Here is an 11,576-nt window from a genome sequence, read left to right as displayed (position 1 = left end):
TTGCTTGTATGATTGATTGTGTGATTGATTGATTAGGCCTACTTGCATGGATGGATTGATAGTTGTTGATTGATAGGCCTATGTTGATTGATTGCCGATTGATTGATTGATTGGTTGATTGGTTGACTGCCCGGATTGACGGGTTGATTGATTGATTGACGGGTGGATTGATTGGTTGACGGGTTGATTGATTGATTGACGGGTTGATTGATTGATTGATTGACGGGTTGATTGGTTGATTGATTAGTTTGAAATTGAATGCAGATGATCAGTTGATTTAATTGAGGCGAGACATACAAACAACGGAAAATGTTTCTTGGTTGCCGATATAAAAATTGTGGCTGACACCGGCTGCAGCTTTTGTTGACTTAGTCCAATACTCATATTTTTAGCGCCGTATGGACGGTCGCAGTATGGCATATGTATTGCAATCATTTTCTTGAGCTGTTTGAGCACTTCTGTGGTTGAGGATGTGCTAATTGAGCATTTCTGAAAATGGCGGTGGAGTGAATGGTAACTATGTGTAAACAGTGTCCATATTCTTCATGTTTTCTCTATTTACATAGCTATTCACAGTCTTCTGGATACATTTTGAAGTAGGGAAAACGTAAGTTTAACATTACTCGCTGTTTAATTGTTCTTAGTTGATGGAATAAACGCTAAAAACTGTCTGTGAAAGTGGTATCATCATGCACCACATCATCCATCATGATGCACTTGAATTTGATGATATTCATGATCATGATGATTGATTGGAATTTACATGTTTAAAAATGGAAATAGGTAAGACAGGTAAATATTATTAAACACATACATGACAATGTCAATGATGACATAGATTGGAATATTCCATGCCTGTGGTGCTCTCTACTATTAAAGCGTAATTGATTTCACTGACGCCGCACACCGTCGACGTCCTATACGATAAATATAAATTTAATACTCCGTTGGTGAGCGACGGGCGAGTGGTAGTGAGCGACAGGCGAGTGGTGTTTCACTGAACGCAAGAAAAGGAGTTCTATCTGATTGGCTAGCAATCGATCGCTTAGGTCGCTCAGTAGTCAACTACAAACTCATGCATTCAATTCGATTGAAATCGATTATTCTATTATTGACGAAGATAAAGAGCGTGATAGTGTGTCAATAATGTACATTGTATTGCACCTGGTTTTACCAGCATTCCTTTATAAAATAATTTTCTCAAAGAGTTGAAATATCAAAATTTTTACTCAGGATTTCAAATTTTTTACCCGCAAATTGCAGTTAAACATATCCACAGCAAAATACCGGTCCTCACTAATTAGTACATTTAATTTCCAGTTAGTACATTTAAACGAAACCTGTGATTTACATGACAACAAATAAAATTTTCTTACAATAGAAATATCATATGGGATACTGATATGGTAGGCCGCAACCGCCACAACGTGGAGCTGCTACGCGTAGCTGACTTTTTGTTCCGTGGAGCCAAATTGACCAATCATGTTAGAGTTTTTCATTACTCGGAGGTAAAACTGACCAATCAAGTACGACTTACTCATTACGTGAAGCTTAATTTAGTCATTAAGAATTTGCCAGACGAGCTTCACGTAGTTGCAAGATATCCTCGGTCACGATAGTTATGATTCAAAAAGTAATTTATGAAAAGTACGAACCGACTTATTATTAAGATGGACATGCACTCAGTCACTCACAAGAAACTCATACAGTATTGTACACAACTATATAGCTAGGCAGAGTGGTGGTAAACCATGCACACAATTCTGCGATCTGCAGTGTATCGCCGGGAGCTGATGTGTACATCTTGCGCGGCGTGGCCTGCGGAATTCGACCTTCAGCAAACCAGTTCGGATTTACTTTATATACTAGTAGTAGGCCATACATACTGTAGTTACGGTACTGCCCGTTTTCCTATACACAATACTCAGTGCGCTCACCATTGACGCGTGACCTAGTGTATGTTAGAAGTATTATGCCATTGCCTATATGACGTCACTGTGTAAAAAATAACCAGTCAATATTTAAAGTATTCTCTGAAATTCCATAAAATATAGTTTTGTAACATTTCCTAAATTTTTAGCTAATTTAGGTGTTTGGAAATATTGGTACTTTTGTGTTTTAGGAAGGATATGTAAACGACAGATAGCACCAAAAAATATGAACAAATTATTTCTAAACCGTGTTAAGTCTGCAAACCATTATGCTTCTCATTTTCAAGAACGCTGGTTAACAATAAGCAGACTATTGTCTCATTTCGTAAACAAAAGCCGAGACAGTATTGTTACCTTTATGCGTTAAACTTTATAATCATTCACCCAACTGAAACTATAATACCAGCTCATTGTTCATTGCACAGGTAAAACAGACACAAGTGCAGTGTGTATTTAACCAGAGAAGATCTGATGTAACATAGTTGAGCTGTTTTCATTGAGTGTTATCTTGGTTTAATAGCTTTTAATGGGGTTTAAGTCCTTCAAAGGTCGTGGTGAATTCTACTGTAGACATGACTGCATCATGATTATTTTAAAGTCAACAACATTCAACAATATGATCACCGTGATAGTATGACAGTATCAGTACCGTGGGTGTCAGTGATCCTGGCCTGACACAGTAGACAAACAAACAAACACGCCACACACATGGCACATGCATGCAAGGTAACATTGACTATACACTAATCAAACAATGGTATTGATCCTGTACAACTGTTTGTGGTTTATTTACATTCGATTCATTTAAAATCCACATAGTAAACATTAATTTTGGCAAGAGTTTTCTCTCTCTGGAACGATGATGCATCAACTGGCTCCGCGTAATGAAAAGATCTAACATGATTGGTCAATTTAGCTCCGCGAAAAAGTAAGCTACGCGTAGCAGCTCCATCGCCAGGCGGTTACGGCCAGCCATATACTGATCATGCGAAAATCGTAAAACATAGAATAGAAACAGTGTGGCGGCTCTCAAAATCTCAAATTGTATGCATAGCCTGAGTCGCACGGCCTATCTCGAACAAAATAGCTCAAAATCACCATGCGTAGTTGTTGAAAAACGTGAGGATTATCGTACTACCACGGCAATTTTTAACAGGAAGATATAGGGATGATGACGGTTTGCGCCGGTGCAGCGCAGCTTTCAGACTAGCCTAGCTCGAGATACTAGCTAAAATACAGGTTTACATTTACTATCTTTCATTATCTTGCTGTATTTCAGCTAGAGCTCCAAACGACAAGCTTCCGGGTTTTTTTGGAGAACAATTTACTGTTACGTAAGATGAAGAAGAAACCCGCCTCGGAGCCCGCCTTACTCATTTTTGCATTGTACTTATTGCAATTTGCCTCCACACATTACGTAATCAACACAAAGCTTTTGTGAGGATTAGTGAGTGGATAAGAAATTGACAGTGGAGGATACGAAGGACACGCCCGATTGTTAGTTGTCAATCATGAATTGCTGCAACGTATTAATATTTTACTGCATGGCATTCCGCAAACACCAAGACAAATTATGCCGTATTTTTCCAAAGATCATCTCATATATGAAGTAAGCTGAATGCGATCTGTACTTTTGTTTTGTAACATTCCGATCGCTTTTGATCACCTATTATCGGCAAATTTGCTTGAAAACATGTGAGTTCATGTTGTGTAAACATAATTAGCATAGACACAAATGAAATTACGATGCAATACAATGCAATTTGAATGCGCAGCAGATCTATAGAAATAACGCGTTCGGATTTATGCAGAATTAGACCCTGTCTGGACTAGCCCGAAACATCACAACGGCCCTGTTGTTCCTTCCTCACTAGGGCCATGAATGCCCTACGTACGTAAAAGCGGGGCACCGTGACCCGGGCCTTGACCTCACGTCGCGGTGATGACGTCACACTGACGGCATCTATTTATACATGTAGGAAGAATTCAAAACACGGCGACGATAACAGTCACAAGTCTGGTCTTTCATGTCTTTTAGTTACATCCTCGACAAATGTGCTCAAAATTTACGAACATGCTCCAAATATGTTTTGTTTAAGTCTCATCTTCACGTGAGGAATGATAGGAAGTGGTATTTATGAGAAAAAGTGGTATTTTATGTGTACCCTGGGGCCTGGACCAGATATGCTCACAGAACGGTAAACTGCATATCCGTCTTTACACGCTTTTCAATGGGAAATGAACTTTGCTGCTTGGATGATGTCACGAGAGGTTAGCATTTATTCCGTATTGAAAAGCGTGTAAAAGACGGATATGCAGTCGACCGGCCTCTCAGGAGTCTCAGACCTTCGTACGGAGAAGGACAGTGGAAATCGTAGTGATGGAGGTGTGAGTACCTAGCTCTACTCGGGCTAAGTTCAGACCAATCGACATTGCTCCATGGCTCATCTAGCTAACGTGCAATATTTCGGTGTTTCTTTTACTTTAGGGTTTTTTATTCTTATATGTTATAGCTGCCTTGTGGAAGTACAGTGTTATAACCCTTACCCTAACCTGCCCAGAAGGCAGCTATTACATGTAAAAATAAAAACCCCTAAATTAAAGGAACATGCCAAAATTTCTTTGTGTACATTTTTATGCTTGTGTTATTATTTGAGAGCTAACTATTAAGGGGGAGGGGTCAAGCGATTTTTGGCAGGTCAAAAGGAGGGGGGGGGGGCAAGTGATTTTTGGTATGTACAGATATTTTGGGCATTGTTTCTATATTACGCCCTATGTTGGGAAAATATTTAGGTTTATTATTTGTGTAGCCTATACCAAGACAGTCTGAAACGATCAGCAAATTCAAGAACACCACCACGCATGCGTAAGACGTTTTTAGCCTACATCTCGTATCCTACTATCGAATCGTTGAAACAAGAAAACCTCATTCACGAATTCACTCGTCTTGCGATTCTACACCACCAGTTGGTTGAAATAAACTCACTTCCCATGTTATTCCTCAAAACAACATGTAAATTCATTATTGCTGACATTAATAAAAAATTGAAATCCTAGTATGACCCGGTATCAAAAATTTTGTTGGATAAACGTCAACAAAAGTTAATTTTTCTCACCCACTATATCTAGCGAGCAGAACGCAAAATGGCAGGTCTAATGCTGGTTTCATACTTTCAAGCCGCTTTGCTGCTGATCGGCATGACGCATGAGCAGTGCCAGTGTAGCTAAACGGACATAAACAAGGCTTACGATTGGCTGATACGTCATACCGCTTGTCGCAGAGGGGAAAATTATAGCTGACTTGCGCTCCCCAACTTCCTTTATTCTGCAAAAAGTGGCAAGTAAAGGGCAAACATTTTAAAATTTAAAATAAAATAAATATATATGAAGATGAAGTACAATACATTGTACCATGCACCATTTCCATGACTTTGATTTTGTTTTAATTTTTTTTATTTCCATAGGTTCTTCAGACTGCAGGCAAATTCTTGTTACTTACTGGTACTCCAGTAGTCTTGATCACAATGAGGAACAGATGTTATGCACCTGTTACATTGAGCATTAGCAAGTAGAATCTTGCACAATGCCCATTGTACAAGATGAGGTAAGTTAGTACTCATGATGCCGGGGGGTATTAGTACAAATGACCATACAGGGATATGCTGCAAAGTTGGGTAGTATATTGGTCTTTGTACATATCAATGATCCCTTTTCTAGGCCAATTTTGGTATCTGGATGGGTCCTTATTTTTGAAAAACGGTCAAAAATCCAATGCAAATCTGGGAATCCAATCGCGCAAAGGTTCTCTTAAACACATTTGCAAGAATTAAAGTAGATTCTCGCAAACCTTTCTTGTTTACATACCGGTACTTAGTGAATGGAAGAGAATCTGAAGATTCTCGCAAGTTATTTTTAAGAATCTCAATGGAGTCTCACAGCGCTGTGGATTTCTGAAAACTAGCTGATACAATCACAGATTTTGTGTAGGATCTAGGAAATAGTTTGCTTCCAAGTTCCACTTATGAACAAACATATTAAAATGTACTGTTGTACAGTACATCAATTTGAACATAATTAGAGCGCTTGTTTCTTAAACATTTAATAGTTTAATGGCCATCTCAAATTTGAGAGCCTTATGCGGGCCAAGTGTTAGCAGAGTCACCGTCTCCCTACATGTATGCATCTTTTGGAGTAACCTGTACAAATGAGTGTGTGGAATATCATGACATTATTGTGATTTATTTATTATTAATTTATTTAAATAGACAATTAAAGTTGGTTAACAGATTGGAGCATCAGTATTCAGTACATGTGGTACAAAGTACACTACGCAAAAAAGTTTCTTTACGGTAAGGAAATTTACCCACTATTAAAATCTAGCGACTAATTTTGTACATATGCTAAATAATCGCATGCGAGTGAATGTCCTCATGCATTTTGACACCTCAAGCACTACCCTCGACACTCCTGAGAAAAGATATGAATGTTTAAGTAACACACGGTCAAAAAATAAAAATTGCAAAAAGGCCTATTCAAGTTTTCAGCATAAAAGAACGCAAAAAACAACAAACATGCAGATAACTTCTTGTTGACTCGTCTCTTGAGCTGATCCCAAAGATTCTCCTAGGGGTTAAGATCAGGGCTTCTGATGGGCCACTCAAGTGTTTCAATTCCTTCTGTTTTGGTAACATATTGAACATACAGTATCTTCCAAACTGCTGTAATCATGACCTGTTTTGAATCCCTTTTCCAAACCCATCTCTCAAAACGTAAATGTCTTAGTACCCACTCACCTTTGGCTTTGATCAGTCATCTGCAAAATAAGCAAAGGATTATCCAACATGCATCAAGGAAAATGCTTTAAATTCAAATTGAAAACGCGGGAATAATGAAACCGTCTTGGATCAGTGAATCCGATCTAAAACCATTGAATAGGCTTCTTTGCATTTTTTATTTGTCGACCTCTTGGTACTTAAACATTCATATATTTTCTCAGGAGCGTCGTAGGGTAGTGATTGATGTGTCAAAATGCGCAGGACAATCCCCCTCATGCGATTATTTAGCAAACGTACAAAATTAGTTGCTAGATTTTAATTGTGGGTAAATTTCCTAACCATAAAGAAACTTTTTTTGCGTAGTTTACATAACCACACAATGAATTGCCAAGAAATCAGGTCACACAAGGAATAAACATGCTTAATTACATAACTGGTTGAATATATACAAACACTAAATAAATTGTAACATTGTCAATTAGATATTGTTTTTTTGTTTTAAACGTTTGATTCTGATGACTGCTAACTTCCCCCTTTAACTTGATTTCAGGATGTAGACATATATTCCGAAGATTCTTTTTCTGATAAATCTGAAGACGAACTAAGAGGTCGAGACACACCACAATCCGGCAGACCCAGGAGCGCCAAAGGGCGCCCTGGGAGTGCTAGGAGAGCACCGCCAAACAAACCACGTAAGTGAACCAGGGTTTTCACAAATCAAGTCATGTATAAATGACAGCCAGTGAAAGACTCTGTTCATCCAAGAATTGAACATGTGACATCTGTGAATCAAGGATGAGCCCCATCAACTGAATATTTGGGGTGATATTATGGCTGTACACAGGCCATCATGTTGACACTCTTTTGACTGCCATAACACACCGTGTATTAGAGGGTAGTGTGAAAACTAGCAGGATACTAGCATTAGGAAAGTTTAAGGATGACCATTGCAACTCAAGTTCCAGATGGCTTTTTTTTTGCGCAATTCTGTATGATTTATGTAGATTTTTGACCTGATTTATGGTACAAGTGAACTAAAACGGATGCTTATTCCAGGTTTAACTTTTAAGATAGAAAATGCATTCCTTATAGTGGGGTGTTTAAGTTGATGGGAGATAATTACAAGCTTAAGATGCTGAGTGTTTGCACTGTTTGGTTGTGAATTGATATCCAGAGCTCATCAGTAATTGTTGTAGGGCTGAATGAGACAACTGCATTCTGTACAAGAAATGTATACACCAAGGGTGAAAAAAAGCGGGCTACTGTCCTTGTTTTGGGCCCATGAGTTACCTACTGTGGGCGTAGGCCATTGAGATTGAAAATCACAACACCCGTCTGCACTTTTTGTCCTGAACCATAGCCATCACCATACAATCTACATGTACCAATAAGATACCCAAGAAATAGGAAATGGTTTGCCAAAATGGGGTTTCTCTGCAATGTGAGTTCAGAATTTGGAGCTATTATCAAGTAGACTATTGAACTGTGCCAATGGATATTAAATCATTTTACACTAAAACAAAAGTGAGTCCTATTTAGACTTACGCTATTCCTGATCCCTACTAAATTCAGGTGAACCAGAACTTAACTTGTATCCCAAACTGAGTCCTGGTACACATGTAGAAAAGCTCCTATTTTTACCCTTGGTATCCACTGACCATATGTATTTACCTACAGGTGTCATAGTGGTGAGAGTACTTGTCTGTGGTGCATAAGGTCCCTGGTTCAGTCCCTGGCTGGACCACTGGGAATGATTATGAATTAAATTGGTATACATGTACCAGTACCACTCTCTAAGTGGTACATTTTAATTTTGGCAAATAAACGGATTGCCTTTTGAGGAGAGCAAGAACAATTGCTCTCTTCTGCTCTCCTTAAATCTGGTATAGGAGAGTGATTTTTAGTTGACCATTCTCTCCTTACATTCTATTGTAAATATGGTTTTTAAAACAGCTCTCCTTGAAGGCTCCAGAAGAGTTATTTAATGCTCTCCTGCAAATTCCAAAAAGGCCGTGAAATAAACCATGAAAGTTCTTTGTACTTTTTTAAACTGTGGAATAATTTTGTTGAAAATGACTGTTAAAGTTTGGGTGTAGGTTACACTCACTGATTATAGTCTTAATAAACAAGCTGGCAACATTTGATTTTTGGTTGGATAGTTGTATGTACAAATCACAAAAGAAAATATAGAATTTATTGATGTAGACATTGCTGAAGTAAGTAATTTATGTTTTCAATAAGCAGATCAATACAATAGGTCTATGTATTTTATTGATAACCTTTAACCTTATTTATTTATTTATTTATTTATTTTTTTTTTTGTTATTTTTTTTTATTTTTTTTTTTTTATTTTTTTATTTATTTATTTATTTATTTATTTATTTTTTATTTATTTTTTTATTTATTTATTTATTTTTTTATTTATTTATTTATTTATTTATTTATTTTTTTATTTATTTTTTTTATTTTTTTATTTTTTTTTTATTTTTTATTTATTTTATTTATTTTATTTTATTTTTATTTTTTTTTTATTTTATTTATTTATTTATTTTTTAATTTTTTTTTTTACTTATCCATTTATTCAATTATTGCTGTTGTTGTACAAACTTACCAAAAGATACAGCATGAATCATTTCATTTTAAAAGGTAACAAGAGAATGGATTTTGATTTCTGTTAATCTATTCCGCTGTCTATTTATGTATTCTTTACCCATATAGCATCTCCATATCTGAACAGGAGTGGTTCTGTAAAACCCAAGGCTAGACCTAGATCAGCTGATCCCAGTAATAAGAAATCATCTCGAGAGCTTTGGTTACAAAGTCTGCGTCAAGGAGCAGGTATGTAGACTTACATCATTCCCTATATGTTTGATCTTCCTGAGAAAAATGTGTACATCCATATCAAAATGATGTACATTTTGTCTGCTACATGAGTCTCATTTCACATTAGAATAAATACCAGACTCATCTCAAGTGCAGTTCACATCCAATCATCCTCAGTCACATGGTTAAGGAATGTTCTTTGTATTCCTAAACCATGTGACTTTGGATGATTTGAAGATACCTCCACTTGAGATAAGACTGGTATTTATTCCAAACTATTATCTATGTGAAATGAGACATATGTAGCAGCCGACAAGTGCATCGTTTGATATGGATGTACCGGGTACACAAATCATGATATATTATAATTTAGGATCTGAACATTTTGCACCTTCACAATGAATTTGTTTATATTGTTAGATTTTTTTACAAGCTAAGTAAACCTGGTAACTGAAGGATTTTATCTGTGCAGGAACACGCTGGGGATCTTTTATGTTATGAAAATATGGCCCTAAGCTTCTGTCCTCTCAAACCAGTGGCATAGATTTTTTTTTTTTTTTTTTTGACAATGGGGGGGGGGGGGGATGGGGTTGGAAAGTATATAGTGAATCCAGCACCTTTTGGCGACAGAATAAGCATATGGTACAAGGTTGGCGAAAGTTTTTGCCATATTGAAGCTAGAATGGTGAAATATGGTGCAAAAGTGGAACAAATGTGCGCAAAGAGTTTAAAACATGACACTTTTATTAGGCTAAAATGGCCAATATGAGATTAATTTGGTCAGAAACCCACAGAAACCCACATACTAGTTATTTTTCAAAATATTGGGGGGGATTCACCCCCTGGGATTTACACCTTTGTCTCAAAAATTTGTTCCCTTTCATCATTAGTGTGTTATTCCTGTAAGGACTGATGTCATATTTTAATATTTGGGTTTTTTTCTCTCTCTAGGTCGCAGCAGTAACTACGTTGGACCAGTAAAGACCAATGCTTGGTCTACTTGTAGTGATTACTTGAAGGAGACTGTATTAGGAATGCCACCAAAAAGACACTCAAGGGGATCCACTATGGATGGTAAGATACTGATATCCATCAACATTTTGTCTCTAGGACAAATATCTGAAAATTCTATTTTTATGTGAATGTTTATAATGTTTGTGATCTTTCTCACTTTGTTGATATGAATTTAATTAGGTGTAAGAAAATCTAAGTGATCATAGTTGCTTTGATTCAGGCCTCTTTAATTAATTTTACTTTCAAGTGAAGGTTTAAACGGTCGTCTATTCTCAAACAATTACACAAATCGATGAAAACTTTGTTAGCGTACGTGTCTATATTGCAAACTGCTACTGACCATGTACACTGATTGACCACACCATAATATTTGGAAGTTCTGTTACATTTTTCTATCATTTATAACGTTCATCATCAGATGATCAAAAAAATTAACATGCTCAAATTTATGATAGCTTATATAAAGTAAGTAAGAACTGGGCCTCATGGAAGAACAGAGGATATACCTTAAAACATCCACTGAATGAGTAACCCAGGCAAAAGAAGAAATAAAACAAACAAACAAACAAACAAATGATGTATGATTAGAAAATTTTGTAGTGCAAATTGCAAAATATATACAGCATAATTTGAGGACCGCTTTGAATACCATCCAAAATATATAAAGGTATTCAGTATATGCATATTAAACAAGAAAAGGCATTATACACAATATTTGCACTTTCCTACAATATGTGGTTCTTGATCATGGTGATATTTATTAATTTCAATTTTCATCCACATAAAATAGATAAATGGGAAAAGGAAACTGAAACAAACTAGAGTTCCTCTGTACATGTCTCGCAGTAATTTGCTGATAATAATAATTATTCATTCAATTGTCTATCATCAGTCAGTGAATATTTTTCAAGGTTGATAATTTTGATTAATTTGTTGCATAAATCAATGTTTACAAAATACTGTTGCTTTCTTGGAGCCATGCATGGTGAGCATGCATACAACACAATAGAACTATGGTTTCCTGTAACCACCT

The 11,576-nt window shown here is 36.5% G+C and overlaps 1 protein-coding gene across 1 annotated transcript in view; it reads left to right on the top strand.

Moving 5' to 3' along the window:
* Positions 1-451: 451 nt before the first annotated feature.
* LOC140153398 (uncharacterized) overlaps positions 452-11,576 on the top strand; it is a 38,881-nt gene continuing 27,756 nt past the window's right edge. Inside the window, 5 exon segments of the mRNA XM_072176180.1 lie at positions 452-607; positions 5,396-5,535; positions 7,257-7,398; positions 9,425-9,544; positions 10,481-10,603. Coding sequence (XP_072032281.1) covers positions 5,515-5,535; positions 7,257-7,398; positions 9,425-9,544; positions 10,481-10,603 — 406 coding nt within the window. The 5' untranslated portion in view covers positions 452-607; positions 5,396-5,514.

This window comes from Amphiura filiformis, chromosome 1, assembly GCF_039555335.1.
Source record: "Amphiura filiformis chromosome 1, Afil_fr2py, whole genome shotgun sequence".
NCBI lineage: Eukaryota > Metazoa > Echinodermata > Ophiuroidea > Amphilepidida > Amphiuridae > Amphiura > Amphiura filiformis.
The sequence above is the reverse complement of the archived record's forward strand: the minus strand, read 5'-3'. Positions and strand labels throughout refer to the sequence as shown.